Source organism: Alligator mississippiensis, chromosome 6, assembly GCF_030867095.1.
Source record: "Alligator mississippiensis isolate rAllMis1 chromosome 6, rAllMis1, whole genome shotgun sequence".
Lineage (NCBI taxonomy): Eukaryota > Metazoa > Chordata > Crocodylia > Alligatoridae > Alligator > Alligator mississippiensis.
In genome coordinates this window covers 5405141-5421859 of record NC_081829.1, presented here as the reverse complement: position 1 = coordinate 5421859, position 16719 = coordinate 5405141, and the positions used below count along the sequence as shown (strand labels likewise).

General features: G+C 43.2%; 1 protein-coding gene across 2 annotated transcripts; it reads left to right on the top strand.

Moving 5' to 3' along the window:
- Positions 1–2452: 2452 nt before the first annotated feature.
- On the top strand, positions 2453–16719 carry LOC102560043 (zinc finger and BTB domain-containing protein 8A). Of its 2 annotated transcripts, none has more exons than XM_059729563.1 (4): positions 2453–6508; positions 7763–8745; positions 14521–14687; positions 15804–16719. In XM_059729563.1, exons 1-4 carry the CDS (start codon positions 6429–6431, stop codon positions 16134–16136), a joined length of 1563 nt encoding a protein of 520 aa, XP_059585546.1. In that variant the 5' UTR covers positions 2453–6428; the 3' UTR covers positions 16137–16719. The 2 variants fall into 2 exon arrangements, with proteins under 2 accessions (XP_059585546.1, XP_059585547.1); XM_059729564.1 differs by lacking the exon at positions 2453–6508 and adding an exon at positions 6517–6751.

Sequence of the window (16719 nt, the reverse complement as noted above, 5' to 3'; positions counted from 1 at the left end):
AGTGCCTGTTTCAGAAGATTCTTCTCCACCCATGTCCCTTTCCTGTATACTAGGTCCTGTAGTTTTGTACTAGAATACTTCCCTCTTCTCTAATCTACACTCTGTCATGGGGAGACTGCATGTATGTGCTTGGGTTTACAATGCTTCTCTATGCCAATCATCTCAGGTCAAGTGTGGAGAAATACTTCTCATTCCCCATTCAATCTCTCATCCTTTTCTTTCTTCATTTTGTTATGGATGGCTCATCACCCTCTCAAACACAACACAACAAAAATTATATTCCAAATGTTACCTCTTTCTCCATGGATTTCCAGTACTGTTGGAACACCTTAATTGTTCCTTTCATCTGAGTCTGCAACCCCGGTTACCTGTGATTCTTCCATATCCTCCTCTCCTCACATACACACCATAGCTAAGACATGCTGCTTTGATCACAGTATCTAAAATTCTTTATTTCCTATCCAAACAGACATATCACTGCTTCTCACCCTAGGATTTTAAGAAAAAAAACTATTAACATGCCAGCTGAACACTAATCACAAGAAAAACTCAAATAAATAGGCTTCCTTCTCTGATTTTTAAATGCATATTCTGCTGTTTTGTAAAGGAGCAAGAAGCATATTCAGTGCAAATAATTGTGATTTAGTAGTTTGAAAGACACTTTGTAACCCATGTAGTTCTCAGTAGAAAAAGAAGTAAATATCAGTGTTAAGATTATTTTCTTTTTCTCATCCTCTTAACCTGATGTTACCCCAATTGGCTTCTCTGCACTGAAGTCTAGGATTTATCAGGAATGTGACTACACCCATTTTTTGGAACATACCTCAACCATTAACTGACATGTTTGAAAGATACTTCTCTTTTGTGGGTATATTCCATGACAGTTTGAGTGGGTTTCTTACCCCTTTCTCTGAAGCACTTGGTACCATGAGATTAGCTGACAAGATTGGTTTGATTTAGTAAAACAATGCCTATGTTCCTACTTCTCCACAACTCTCTCTCTCCTTCGTCTCCCCCTGCTTTCTTTGCTTAACAGCTACAAAGCAGTACTAAACTGGAACATCTTGCTCTATAAAACTTATACAGATAATACTATCCTGAATACTAGTACAGCACAAGCATGCTGCACATTAAATTCAAAAAAGACAGGTGAAAATTGTCTAATATGAAGAGTTCCACTTCATTGGTTTTAGGACTTCAGTTAAAAAGTACTTTGGGAATACAATGTAATGTGTATTATTTTAAATTTATTTTCCACATATATTCCAACATATGCCAACAAAAAGTTATTTCAAATGGTGGCATCTTTCAGGTGTCCAAAAAGTCATGTCCTCACTTCCCTCTCTTCAAAGCACCTACTACAGGTCCAGAAACAGGGATTTTGTTCAGCTCCGAGAGGTGGAAAAAAGTGCTTCTTCAACTGACCAAGCAAACACTGCTGAAAACTGCACTCAGTATTGTTGCCCCTGTGGTTTGAGCAATTAAAAGTCAAGTTTTTGTTTTTTCCAGGATTGTTTCCCTGAGGATGGGAAATTAGTGATACAAATCACACATATTCCAGATGTAATACTATTTATTTACCAAAAATTATGATTTATTACTTTCTTATTTTGCTGAATACAGCAGACACAAAAAATGGCAGGCAGTTGCTCAGAAATCCCCAGGTCTGCCGCACCAGTACTTGATGTGTCATAAAACCATAGAAAATGTGGGTTGGAAGGGACCTCAGAAGATCATCAGTCCAACCCCTTGCTCAAAGCAGAATCATTCCCAACTAGATCATCCCAGCCAAGGCTTTGTCTGGTTGGGTCTTCAAAACCCCCAAGTGTGGAGATGCCACAACCTCTCCGGGTGACCTGTCCCAGTGTTTTACTACCTTCCCAGTGAGAGAGTTTTTCCTAATCTCCAACCTAAACTTGCTTTGCTACAACTTGAGCCCATTGCTCCTTGTTCTGTCATCTGCCACCACTGAGAACAGTCCAGCTCCATCCTCTTTGGAACCCCCCTGCAGGTAGTTGAAGGCTGCTGTTAAATCCCTGCTCAGTATTCTCTTCTCTAGACTAAATAAGCCCAGTTCCCTCAGCCTCTCTTCACAAGTCATATGCCCCAGCTTCCAAACCATTTTTGTTGCCCTCTTCTGGATTCTCCAACTTGTCCACACCCTTTCTACAGTGGGGGGCCCAAAACCGGACACAGTACTCCAGATGTGGCCTCATCAGTGCCAAATAGAGGGGAGCAATCACTTCCCTCGATCTGCTGACAATGCTCCTACTAATGCAGCTCAGTATGCCATTAGACTTCTGGGGTGTCTATACACGTGCTCCAGGGTGGAGGGTAGTGGGGCACTTTAATTAGAGCAGCTCTGAAAGCATCATATGTATTCAACATCCCGTGCTTCAAAATGGTGGCAAGGGCACTTTAACTAAAGCTTGTTTGATGAGCTTTAGTTAAAGTGCCCCTGCTGCCATTTTGAAATGCAGGGATGCTGAATACACATGATGCAGAGGCTGCTGAAGTGTGCTAATTAGCATGCTTCAGCAGACTCAGCTAATTAGCTAATTAGCACGTCAGAGCAGAGCTCTTGTCACAGGTATAGGTTCCCCTTGGCAATGAGTGCACCCTGCTGGCTCATATTCAGCTTATTGTCCACTGTCACCACCAGGTCCTTTTCTGCAGAGCTGCTGCCCAGTTAGTCAGCCCTCAGCCTGCACCAGTGCATGGGATTGCTCCATCCTAAGTGCAGGACTTTGCACTTGTCCTTATTGAACCTCATGAGATTTCTTTGGTCCAATCCTCCAATTTCTCTAGGTCATTTTGAATCCTAACCTTACTCTCTGGTGTATCTACTACTTCCCCACAGCTTGGTGTCATCTGTAAACTTGCTGAGGGTGCACTCCATGCCATCTTCCAGGTCACTGATGAAGATATTGAACAAAACAAGAGTGACCCTGGGACCCTTCACTTGATACCGGCTTCCAGCTAGACATCGAGCCATTGAGCCTGATGATCCAGTCAGTTTTCTATCCACCTTACAGTCTATTCATCCAGTTCATACTTCCTTAGCTGGCTTGCAGGAATGTTGTGGGAGACCATATCAAAAGCCTTGCTAAAGTCAAGGTATACCACATCCACTGCTCTCCCTGCATCTACAGAGCCAGTTGTCTCATCAGAGAAGGCAATCAGTTTGGTCAGGCATGACTTGCCTTTGGTGAATCCATGCTGACTGTTCCTAATCACCTTCTTCCCCTCCAAGTGCTTAGAAATGGATTCCTTGAGGAACTGCTCCATGATTTTTCTAGGGACTGAGGTGAGGTTGATGGGCCTGCAGTTTCTCCTTCTTCCCTTTAAACATGGGCACTATGTTTGCCCTTTTTCAATCATCTGGGACCTTTTCAGATCACCATGAGTTTTCAAAGATGATGGCCAGTGGCTCTGCAATCATATCAGCCAACTCAGCACCTTTAGGTGCACTGCATCCAGCCCCATGGACTTGTATATGTCCAGCTTTTCTAAATAGTCCCTAACCTATTCTTTCACCACTGTTGGCTGCTCATTTTCTCCCCAAACTATGCTGCCAGCTGCAGTAGTCTGGGAAGTGACCTTGCCTGTGAAGTCCAAGTACTTCACCCTTTTCCACATCACCTATCACTAGATTGCTTCCCCCATTTAGTAAGGGACCCACACTTTCCCAGATCTTCCTTTTGTTGCTGACATACTTGTAGAAACCCTTCTTGTTACCTTTCATGTCCCTTGCTAGCTGCAACTGTAATTGTTAGGGCTGTGCGAAATTTCGCCAGCTGTTTCGATTCGACACTGTTTTGACTCATTTTGAGCTTGAAACAGTGAAATCGAATCGAAACAGAGAGCTTTGAAACAGCCTTGAAACAAAATGAGGCTAGTCGAAACATTTAAAAAGTTTCAAAATGTTTCAAGTTTTGAAGCAGCCAGCAGCAAGGTGGTGGGAGACAGGGGAGAACCAGGGCTGCATCCCAGCTGCAGCTGGGAGCACAGCTGTGGCTCTCCCTGTCTTCTGCCACCAGGCTGCAGGAAGCCGATCATAGTGCAGGGGAAGCCTGGGCTCAGTTCCCCTCCCAAGTGCTGCGATCGGGTTGGGGGTGAGCCCAGATGGGCTGACTTCCCGTCCCCCCTGCTAGATCAAGCTGGGGATTTGAAGTCCACCGCAGCCCCGATCTGCCTGCCAGATGAGAGAGGCTGTTTTGAGCTTTCCCATTATAGCTAATGGGCAAAACGTCGAAACAGCATCGATACAGCCTCACTATTTCCACAAAGCAAAATGGAACAGCTATTTCAAATCCAAATGAAATTTGAAACGAAATGCTGTTCCGTGGAAACCTCGAAACTCAAGTCGAAACGATACGGTGCCGTTTCGCGCAGCCCTAGTAATTATGCTTTGGCCTTTCTGATTTCATCCCCACATGCTGAAGCGATGCTCTTATACGCTTCACTTTTTTGTCCAGTTTCTACTTCTTGTAAGCTTCGTTTTTGTGTTTTAGCTCACTGAAGTTCCTTGCTAAGCCAAGCTGGTCTTCTACCATACTTGCTAGTCTCCCTGAGCACTGGGATGGTTCATTCCTGCACCCCTATCCCTCTGCTTCTCCTCAGGGTCATACTCATTACTTATTCCAACCTCCTGCCTCTAAAACACACAACTTCTACAACACACAACCTCTATATGCAATCAGATTAACCTTCGAACTACCACATAGCCTAGGGCTTTAAGCAACCTCCCAGTATCCCTCAGCCTATTTTACTACTTAAAGGGGACTGATTTGCTCTCCCATCAAGTTGAAAGCCTGCTTGTCACATATTTGGGCTTTAATGAGATAAATGACTATTTATGGATCCTGCACTCCCTTTGATAATATTTGCTAACACCAGCATAACAGTACCAAAACATTTTAACATCTAATTTGGCCTGCCAAAGTCTAGTACTTTTGAATTGTGTTTTCAGTGGTGTTCAGTGAGGATTACAACTAAAACAACTTGATTAAACAGACTTGCTTGAAAAAACTCCACTTTCTTCTAGTGCATGTAAGGCCAGTCAGCACTGTAGTGGTTAATATGTAATGTAATTTCAAACTACTTTTGGCTACAATGAAATAGGGTAGTTAAAAATATTAGAAATCCACCCTGTATTTTTAAGTGGTCTGGCTTGCATCACTAACTACACTGACATAGGGCATGGTTTTGCCTTCCATGAAGTTGGAGCTAGCATCTGTGTCTTCTGACCATTTGACACAAGAAAGAAATGTAAAAGTAAATTTTACCCTGGAGTGTCCAAAAGTTCATTTTGTATGCCTTTTCTTGCTTCTAATCAAATTATCTATAAAATGATTTGAAGTACATTAATTTAATACTTTCCACACTGTAGATAGAGAATATTATTGGGATTTTATCAGAGACGATTGGTAATCAGGTACCAATTAGGTACTATGGCCTGAGATTGCCCACAGTATTTTTGTGGACTGTCTCAAGAAAGGTGGATGAAGATACCAGATTGCTACCATAACAGCATGTGCACACCCATTTGTTATTTTGTGCAGAAATGATGGAACACCTCCTTATAATTATAGCAAAAAGTGAACAAATGTGAGTTTTCTAAATGTTACTGACAACTAAATTACATTTGTAAAATTTCCCCACACCGCCAATGCTTTGTTCCCACTTAGAAGTTCAGGTCATTATATCATACGTGCATTTCTTCCAATACCAGAACTCAGTATGTTACTAACAAGTGTCTTTTATGCCAGGTTGCTTGTCTATGAACTGTATCCTAGATTGCTGTTTCTTCATCTTATGAGAAAACTCCCATAACTGAACTACAACTTAGTTTTTGCCACCTCAGTCACAACTTCTGAAATGCAAAGGAACAGGGTTTCTTCTTCTTCTTATTATTTTTAACATGGAGTACTACAAAGTTGATTTAAAATTAGAACGGGAAACAACATGAAAGAAGCCTCTTACGCCCGAAGCGAGAAGTTGGGAGGAAGAAAGGTTTAGAAGCAAACCGTTAAGTCACTCATCTGCTCTCATCTTTTTTAAAAGACTGGTAATAACCGAGTCCACCCTCCCACTTCCATCCTGTCGGGCGGCGGTGTGATTTGACGGTCGTGACTGCAGCTCCACCCGTGCCACATGCCAAACTTCTCCTTTATTTTTGGGTGGAAGAGAAAAACGGGAAGCAAAACCAAAACACTTCCAGTGTCCGTTCTGCAGCTGTCACCTGCCCTCCCGTTGGTCGAAAACCTCCCCCAAGTACAAGGATAAGCACGCGTGCCATTCCCCAAGCCAACGGCCCCGGACCTGTGCAATCCAGTCTTCTCTCTCGCTTGTACAACGGCCTGCAGACAGATGCCCAACGAGAACAATTTATTGCGGAAAATAATGTTCCGGGCCTCGCGGGGAGCATGTGGGCGTGGGAAGAGGAAAGCAGCCGGGTTGCGGGCGAGCTCCGGCGGAGGAAGCTGCTGGGCTGCGCCTGCAATCGGTGCGTTGCCCCTTTAATTGTGTCCCCAGCCCTCGGGCGTCTCTGTCCAACGCCCACGTCAGCAAATACCTTTTGTTTCTCTCCCGCTCGGGCTTCCGCGGCTTGGGGCTGCGGGACGGGCCGTGAAGGCGACGGCGAGCCCGAGCGGGGCCTGGGATCCGCACGCGCGTCCCGCTGCCCCCCCCGGCCGAGCGGCGACCGGCGAGCCAGCGAGCGAGCGGCGCAGCCCGCCGAAGCCGAGCGGTGAGTGGCGGCTCCGCAGCCCGCCGCCAGGCCGGACTGGGCGCGGGGCTGGCGCGGCGCTGGGGCGGCCCCGGGGCGCCAGGGGCTGGCGGCTGGGCTGGGCGCTGCCCGCCGACGCCCCGAGCCGGCGCTGCGCGGAGACGAGCATCAGCCCAGCCCGAGCGGCGCGGAGCGGAGCGGAGCGGACGGGAGCGGAGCGGGCGCCATTTGCAGCCCCGGGCGCGGCTGCAAGGAGCCGGGAGGAGGCAACAAAGGGCTGAGCGGAGCGGGTCCGGGCGGCGGGAGGGAGCGAGCGAGCGAGCGAGGGAAGGAGGGAGGCGGGCCGGGCCGGGCTGGGCTGCGCGGGGCACTGGGGAGCCGCACAATGGGGCCCCGCGCTGCAGCCTGGGGCGGGCGGGCGCTGCCGGGCTCGTGTCCCGAGGCGCCCGGGGGCCGCCCTGCAGCCCGTGTCGGGCTCCGTGCCCGGCGATGGCGGGGGCGGAGGCGATGGCGGGAGGGCGGGCGGGCGGCGCGGGGGCTGCGGCTGGGAGCGAGCGGCTGCTCGGCGCTGTCGGCGGGCGTGTCTAGCGCCGTCGGGCGTCCCTGGCTCCCGGGGCTGCAGGGCCGCTCCGGACTGGGCGTGCGGGTGAGTGACGGCGGCCTCCGCCAATGGCGCGGGGAGGGGGCGGCCCCGCTGCCGCCCGGGCTCCTGCCGCGCGCTCCGAAGCGGGATCCCAGTCACTTCGGCTGCTGCGGCTGCTGCGGCTGCGAAACAGATGTCACGGGTGGGGAACATCTTCCCTGATCCTTTCGCTGCGTTGAGCCCCTTCATAGCCCTGTGACAATTCTGCCTGCTTCTCCTTACCGCGCTGTGCCGTGCCCTTGTTTCCCCCCCTTCTGAAACGCGTAGTGTGACACTACTGGCTGTCCTTTTATTTTTAAGAGAAAAAGAACTGGGTTTGTGAAATGGGTAAACCCAGGGTGGCATCCCCAATGCACTGTCCAAGTCAAGATTGTTGTTCTCTGTTTTAGAGCCACGCTTCCCCTTTCTCTCTTTGGGATGGAGATTTCATCCCATCAGTCTCATCTCCTGGAGCAACTCAATGAGCAACGCAGGCAAGACCTGTTCTGTGACTGCAACATCCTGGTTGAGGGGCAGGTTTTCAAAGCACATCGAAACGTGCTGTTTGCCAGTAGCGGCTATTTCAAGATGCTCCTTTCCCAGAGCTCAAAGGACACTAGTCAGCCAACAACTGCTTCTTTCGAAGTTTTCTCTCCTGAGACATTTGTGGTTATTCTGGACTTTGTGTATTCAGGCAAACTGTCTCTCACTGGTCAAAATGTGATTGAAGTCATGTCAGCAGCGAGCTATCTGCAGATGACAGATATTCTTAGTGTGTGTAAAACGTTCATTAAATCCTCACTGGACATTAATGAAAAGGAGAAGGATCATTATTTCACCCTCTCAGCCAAAAGCCTTAATAGCGGATCTGACAGTCCGTCGTTTTATCGGTCGCGAAGGAAAGCCAAAAGCAACCCCCGACGCTCCCACATCATCCCAGATGAAAAGGCAGGAATGGATAATGAAAATTCCTGGAGTAATTACAACAGTTGCCCTTCTCCACAAATGAATATCCAACAGCCAGAAGGACCAATAACCAAAAGAATTCAAAAGCTCGGCTCAATGAAAAGGCGCAGAAAGCATCTACGACTGAACCAGGGATTTGTGCAGTACAAATCAAACAAACCTGAGCAGAGCAGTGGAAGTTACGGGGCGTTGGAGTCTAACCACATTTCTCAACACAGAGAGGAAATTTACCTCAACACAGAAAATGAGGAGGCTGGTCCTGACTATCAGTGTGAGCGAGAATCGGAGGTGATACCCAAGAGGTGGTCTGTGGCTCAGGTAGAACAAGAACTTACAAGAACTTCCCCTGAGTTAATGGATTTAAAAGCAGATGAATTGTATACCTCTATGCCTACAATTTTAGGTGTAATGGGCGGTTGGAATGAAGGTAAGGAGAGATGTACTTTTGAAGGGTTTTTTTCCCCCGGGGGGTGTTGTCTTCAGACTTTTTCAGGTGTCTTTGGGTACTGGGTTTCTGAAAATCCTCAAGAAAGACAAGATGATGTCTAAATGCCCTAGCTTCCAGCTGTGTCCTTTTCGTTGTGTATAAAAGTCCTAAGAGAATAATGAGACAGCAATCTAGTAAATGGGGCATTACAGCATGAATCGGAAAGCTTGAACAAGAGCTGCAGTTGGTATGGCTTCAGTGGAGCTGTAACTGCTCACACCACCTGCCCTCTTTTACTCTGGTTTTTATCCTTGGCTCTGTCATTAATCTCAGCCCAGGTCTCTTCACTTGGATCTTTCTCCTGTCTATTTAAAGAGAGACTTAATTTTCTTGTTTGTGTTCCTATAGCACAATGAGGTCTAATATCATTTGGAACCTTTTGGGTGGTATAGAAATATCAAGAATAATTTATTCATTTTAGGCCAGGGATTGTCAATTTACAGCCTGTCTGCTCAGTCCAGCCTGCAAAGAGACTGGAATCCTGCTTGGTAAATCGGTAGCAGTTCCAGCCACAGAAGCAGAGGAGGTGTCCCCAGATTCCTAGGGCCTGCCTGTGTTTTTCTCTCTGGTCTCTTCTTAGCGCCTGCTGATCACTGGGGAAATGCGAGGACAGGGTCGCAAGCAGCTGCTGGCACTGGCAAAAGGTTGCCAACCCCTGATCTAGGCTACCACTTTAGCACAGACACTCATTCTTCTGTATGAGTGTAAGCTCATTGATTTATGGTACTGCTTGGTACCATAGTGGTACTAAGTGTTTGCAAAATCCTGGCTTTAGTTTAAGGAAACTTATCACATGGAATCCAAAGTACAAATAATAGCAAATATACGGAGGAAGTGATGTTACAAAATTATGGTAAGTAACTCTAAAATGTAAATATGCTGTTGATGACCTGGACTGTGTAAAATGAAATATTTAATAAACTTAAATGAATGATGCATGGTTTTATTTCAGGAATACACCTACATATGTAATGCATATTGTAGATATAGTTAAAATTACCTGCAGATTCTATTGTGGTTTTAAGAAATCTGACTGCAAAAACAAGTGGAACAACCTGTGGAAGGTTCAAAATTCCTCTTCCTTGAGTCGGACTGTGCAAGATGTCTTAGCAGTAAAATCACTAATAAAAAGTGCAGACAAGGAGCATACAGCTATATGTTGATATAAATGACATTGAAAATATTCGAATATGCTATGTGTTTCAAACTACTTCATGATCATTACCTATCTATTTGATATTTTTAAGGAAAGCAAAAGAAACTTATTTAAAATCAGAGCACATTAATTGCTGTGGCTGTAAGACATCTGTGGCAGTTTTACATGTGCTTTCCTTTGAGTCTGTCATGTCTAAAACCTCCATGGTATAGTTCAGTAGTAGCATTGTCAGGAGGAACAATGAGACTTGATTCTTGGGTTCAGTCTATAGTCTCATGATTTGGCATGAATCACAAATACTTTGCAAGAAGTGCCAAACTAGTCTTTACTACCTGCTTCTGTTGTGGATGTCAGACAACTAAACAGGAAAAAAGGCAACCACCCTGCTCCACAAATCAAGCACAGTTCTTTCTATCAGTGTTAGAGGCTCAATCACATTGCCCATCAAGGATCTTATTAATCCTTTAAATATCTGGTTAGCTTTGAATCCAACTGTAACGGTGGAAACTCAGTCCTCTTTACTGAACAGATATTTGTTGAGAATATAACTTTGAGACGCTTATATCTCTGTCACTTTCAATAGGTAAGTTTGAGCATAAAATTAGGACTGGGAAAAAAGGACCAGTAAGGAAACATGCCTGTTAAGAGAGTCTAGACTAATCTCTTAGCAACAGGGAAGAGATGGTGAGGCACTGTAGGGTGTATGGCCCTTTAGTATGAAATTAGTGAATATTGGGCATATTAAGAATGTGTATTTTGTGTTTATTTTTATCTTTTTAAGATGCCTTTGGCAGTCAACCATAGTGTCACTTTGGATGAAACAGTTATAGTAAGGTGCTTCTTTGGCCATTATCAAGTGATGGAGCATGTGGAACAGCAGTGCTATTTGGAAACAGGGAAAGCCATGGGTGAAGTGCAGTTGTGGGGACTCTTAAGTCCTCAGTTCCTGTGGCAGTTAGGAAGGGAGAGAAAAAGATGGTGCCAATTTTGTAGAGAGACTGTTAAATAAATAATTTTTTTTCTATTAATTTGATGTTAAAACCCTTAGGAGGTTGGGTTAAGGAGACCAGCATCTTGGCCATGGTTCAAGAAGATTAATATTTTTAGTGACGAATCAACAAAAAAGAAGGTACAGTCATGCTCAGACTGTGTCCAACTTAAGGTGCAGTTCTCCCTTTCCAAAGCAATGTCTTTTTAAGTTTCTCCATGTAGTATGTAACTCCTGGGATAGGTTTCCAATAACCGTAGTTTAAGTGCAGCAGAGCTAACAGTCCATTGGTGAATCAACTTTGTGAGCCAACTAATTCCTAGCTACAATATCTTTTGAAATACAGATATTGACTGATTGTTCTTGGCAACTTCTGTTTGAATACAGAATGTGAATCTGAGGCATTGCAGGATTTCCTGACCGCTGGGCTAACTGTATTTGGTTACTGGATCACCTTGCATATCTTGTCATCTTTTGCAATTTTTTTTGGACTGGGATTGGAAGTTAGGCAATGGGTATATAATGGATGAACCATTACAACCTGCACTTAATATTGGGGCAGATATCTTTTGTTGGGATGAGAGACATATCTGGATGGGCTTTCTATCCTATAAGATAAATGGGGCCAAAAATATTCCAAAAAGCTATAAGGAAGAATCTTGTTCCACTGACAGATTTCTCTTCTGATGGGCTGGCATGACACTAGGATGTGTTTGTCCTCCACTACTGATGTGGTTAACTTCAGGTACCAGCTTCTGTTTCTCAGGCTGCCATAGTTTGCAAATGATTTACAAAAACAGGAAATGAAAGGAACTTGGGGAACTACATCATAAAGTGTGTGCATGTCTATGAGAGAAGCAAAGAAAAAGTTCAGTATGTCCACAACAGCATCTTCAAAATCTACAACAGTACAGGTTTAACAGATTGTCTATATATCATCTAAAAAAGGCTATGTCAGCTCAACATCTGGCCTGAGTCTCTCCTACTGCTTACTGGTCGTATCTACATGTGACTGGAAGGCAGTGTCCTGTCAAGCTGGGACAGCTCTCCCTGCCCCCTGTGGCACCTTGCTGCCTAAGCTGAACAGGAGCTATTTGTTCCTGGTCAGTGTCTACACATGTGCTTTGGTGCATGAGTTTAATGTGCTGATTTCTAGTACCTGTATCTACAGGTACTAGGAGATGGTGCATTAGACCAATTTACTGCGCAGTAATTGCTGCACACATGTAGATGGTGATGCTTTACTGCACATTAGTCTAATGCTTTATAAAGTGTCTCCTGTAGATGCACCTACTGGTTTGCAGACACGACTGATCAGACTAAGGATGGGCTGTTTTGCTTCTGTGATGACAGCAAGATTTTTCTGGGAGCGGGAGGGAGGAGGAGAAAGGGACTCATATTCTCTGCTAGAGTTTCAGGAAGTTGTGCTCCCTGAATTACTAGAATTGTTCAGCTTGTTCCACAACTTGTGCTTTGAATTCAATCCCCTTCCTGGCTTGTAAAGATTGTCTGTGCCTTTCTTAGAAAGTATATATTATTTTGATAATTATGATTATTTTGATTATTTTGTCTGGTTGCTCAAGAAGACATTACTTGATAAACTCAATCTTGCTAGTTATCGGTCAGAATTAGATCTTATTTCTCAAGAGTGTAGAGAAGGCTGTATTGTCACAGTCCTCACAGTATCTTGATGGCTTGACCACAGTTCATAGGTTTGACTATGAAACAAACTCCATTACCCTCACTCCCAGATGCCTGGGGAAGAAAATATTTGAAGACCCAAACTTTAAAAAATTACATTCACTGTTATTGTGGCAACAGATTTGAACTAGGCAACTATTCTAGTGGTACTGAACCTATTGGAGGCCTTCAGTAGAGTTTATACAAGATATCGTTGATTCGCTTTAGAATGTTCACAGAAGTGAATGGAGCTGTTCTTCAATGGGGTTTTTTTCCTTCTCTCTCTCGTCCTCTCTTCAATCTTAAAAACCAATTATGGGCAGTTATTAAGATTCTTGAAAAGCTTCTGAATATGGGAAGCCACTATTCAGTGTGTGTATGATACTGTTGACAGTAGGTATGCAGTATTTCAGTGTATTGATGACACCCAACAATGTATTGTTCTGTTTGATTTGGATGATGCAGCTCATCAGTTCAGTATTTAACTGAGACTGGGACATGAATTGACTGAAACATAACCCATACAAGAGTGATGTGATAGTTGGCTGGGGGAAACAGCTGAACAGGATAGAAGTTATACCAGTCTCTTTGAAGAAGTTCATTTGCCAAAAGTTGTAAGCATTTACAACTTAACAGTGATTTTTGTCTTTGACTCCTAGCTTCTGTTTTTTATCATTAAATAGTAATCCAGTGAGCTTTTTGCCACCTGCATATGACTAGGAGACTACAGCCTTTTTTCTTGGATGTAAAGCCAGCTGCAACTGTTTAGTCTTGAGATAATGAGCATAGCCTATTACATTGTACTCTGAGGAATATCTACCTTTTAAAACCAGTTGAAGACTGAAGTCAGTGCAGAATCCAGCAGCTTGCATTTTGAGCATGCCATTTTTTGGCAGGTTGTAACATCCCTCAAGGATCTACACTGGCTGCCCATTTGTCTCTACCCAGAGACAAAGGTGTTGGCTGTACCCTACTAGGTGCCAAAATGCCTTGGGAAACTGTCTGTGTTAGCAATGTACTCTTTATTACCATGCTGCTATAGTTCTAGCTCAAGTGCCTCTGCTAGCTAAATCTCTCATAGTTACAAAAGTGACGTCAGATAGCAGGGGTGTAGGTTGTAGCTGTGTTGGTCTAGGCTTCTTTACTATTCATTCTATCCAGAAAGAGCACACACCAACTGCAGAAACTTCCTCAGCCTGATGAAGGGTTTTTAAACCCAAAAGCTTGCTAAATGTTTTTTTCTAACTACTTAAGTTAATCTAATAAAAGATATCGGATTCAGCCAAAAAACCTTGTCTAAGTGAAGGCTCCAAGCTTTAGCCCTTGCTCCCCTGATTCTTTAGTCCAAAAGAGACTTCTGGGTTTCTCCAAAAATGCTGTCAGATAATTGTTGCTGAATTGCCAGAGGGTGTTTCCTACATGACAACCAGGATAGATGGCAGTCTGTCCGCTTACAGGAGCGGGTATGGCAATGTGGCTGAAGTACCATTATCACACAAAAAAAACAAATTGTAAGTTGCTTCAGTTCTTGAATAGGTAGATTTTTTAATATATTAAATATCTACCTGGATTCTAAATATTATCAGGAGAAAGGGTCATATATGTAAGTGTATGGCTATGATGTATAAATGTAAGGCACTTTATATATCGCAAAGCATGGAGTCAATCTGGGTAGGAAATAAAGTACTACCAAATGCATATTTCATGCATTCAGTTGGGAAATCTGTGTGATAGGAGATGGTTAAGAAGTCTGTGGTTGTATTCTGGATTTAGCTGTTCTTATAATCTCAGGCATTTAAGCAAACTGCTTCTTTACATTTTAACAACAAAACTTCTGTACAGGGAATGGACTATTAATATTTTCATATTAATAGGGTTTTCTCTGTAACAGATCTACCTAGGATGAGATTCATGTGCCCCTTCTGCACACATACAGTGAAACGGAGAGCAGACCTGAAGCGTCATCTTCGATGTCACACAGGGGAGCGACCTTATCCATGTGAGGCATGCGGGAAAAGGTTCACCAGACTAGAGCACCTCCGTAGCCATTTCCAAACAGTATGTCATTTGAATAGAGTGGCTTTCTTAGAAAATAAATTGATGTTGATGGAAGCAGTATTATATATAGGACCATCCCAAGATTCACTTTTCACTATTCTAAAGTAGAAAATGATTTAATAGTCTCCTCCATTAGGAATCAGACTAAAAGTCTCTCACAAAACCAGCCATCGAATTGCCAGTTAAAATTGGAATATATGTTGGTTCCAAAATGACTACCACAAAAGCCATGTTTTGCACATGCCAGAGGACAAATTCCTCTTTTAAGGTTAAAGGTTGAGGTGCATTGCGCTTTGAAAGAACTTGCATCAGAACTGTGTCTGTTCTGTGCATAAATACAAAATTTTAGTCTTCACTGAAGACTATTTTGAAACTTGAAGTCACAATTTAAAAATAACATATTAAGATAATACAGTATTTTAAAGACAACTAAGGTTGTTGTAATTATGGCTTTAAAACTGGTTTTAAATGACAGACTAAGGCAAATTGAGAACAAATTAGGCACAGAAAGAAAAAGCGATGGCAAAAACTAGCTGTAAATCCACCTGTGTTTGGAAGCCTGGTTGTAGACAAGTATGAAGGACATAAAGAACAGCACAGTTTCGCCATGTCTTTCTTAGCATCCTGTTGTTTGTGTCTGTGTTCCAGGAGTTCACAGGCTTGTGTTTCAGCTTGCTAAATCAGTGTCATGGTCTCTAGGTGAATAGACAGGTGGGAGTAGCACAGAAGCATTCTATTCTGTCTTAAAGAGGTGTGGCTTTTATTACAGCATCCCTCTGGCAAGGAAAAGTAAAAGATGTTCCTTATCATCAGCAGTGCTTTCAATTGTGAATAACTGAGGAGGGTTCTGAAACTAAAAGATGAAGATTAAACAAAGCTACTTAACTGTGTTCAATATATGGTACTTGTAATAAATTTATTTAACAAGTCTTTGTAGACCAGTGCTTCTCTTTTGTGTAGAAGTCCCTTGTTTACAATTCCTTGACTTTCATGTTTAGAAACACTTAATGTTTTAAACTGAAAAAAATATTATTTCAAATGTTTCTTTCTTAGACACTAAAAAGCTTCTAATTCTGCTCTTGGACTGAGATGATTTTTCTATTTTAATGTTTTTAGATACATCGAGCTGGCAAACTGATCTGCAGAAAGTGTAAGCAGCATGTCACTGACCTAACAGGACGTGTGGTTCAACAAGGAACACGGCGCTACAGACTATGTAATGAGTGTCTAGCTGAAGCTGGCATGGACAATATCCCTAATGATGATACAGATTCAGAACATCCCCTCCTAATCTCCATAAGAAACAAGAATTCCAGGTGGCCATTAGAGGAAGAGCACAGATCAGATGTAGAGATATTGAAGGATGAATCTGATAAATTGGTTGACCAGCAAGTTAACAATGATAGTGCAGATGAGGCAGAAGAAAAAGTGAAATCAAATATTAGATAGCTGTATTTATAGACATATTAGTGCTGAACGCAACACTGACTTGCTATATCTTGCCAATTAACTTTAGACCATGGTCAACTTAGTTTATAATTATTAGATCTCTAACACTACTTAAATCTATGGGAGCAAAAAAGGCCTACAATCTAACTGACATATTGTAGTATAAATCAGTCACTTCTGGACAATTCTATCTGGAGAGCTATTAAAAGGATTTATTTTATATTTAATCAAGGCCAGTTCAAAGTTTCTGCTTTCAAGTGTGTAAGACCCATTTTCCCTTCCCTATTTCAAAGTCCCTTTTTGTGTTTAGAAAAAGGGGTTTTGGTTTGTTTTTTTTTTTTTTAAGTTTCAGTATTATAAAGGTGTTTATTCATCTAGTTTTAATGTTTACCTGTTTACGAGGAAAGTAAAATAATGTATAGCTTCAAAGCAAAAACCTGTTATTGAGTAATTTGCTCTGAAAAACAGTAAGTTACTAAAGCTAGCAGCTAAGAAATTTTCTTTAGCTGCTATATTTAACCTATACATTCACTTATGAAACACTTACATTTTTTTACTTGTAATAAATTTTTTAAAACTGGAA

What these genes read in the sequence shown, in the direction of transcription:
- LOC102560043 (XM_059729563.1), top strand. Translation starts at nt 6,429, where the DNA reads ATGTGGGCGTGGGAAGAGGAAAGCAGCCGGGTTGCGGGCGAGCTCCGG. An exon ending in CTGGGCTGCGCCTGCAATCG is followed by an intron (nt 6,509 to 7,762) that starts GTGCGTTGCCCC and finishes TCTCTGTTTTAG; the next exon opens with AGCCACGCTTCCCCTTTCTC. An exon ending in AATGGGCGGTTGGAATGAAG is followed by an intron (nt 8,746 to 14,520) that starts GTAAGGAGAGAT and finishes TCTCTGTAACAG; the next exon opens with ATCTACCTAGGATGAGATTC.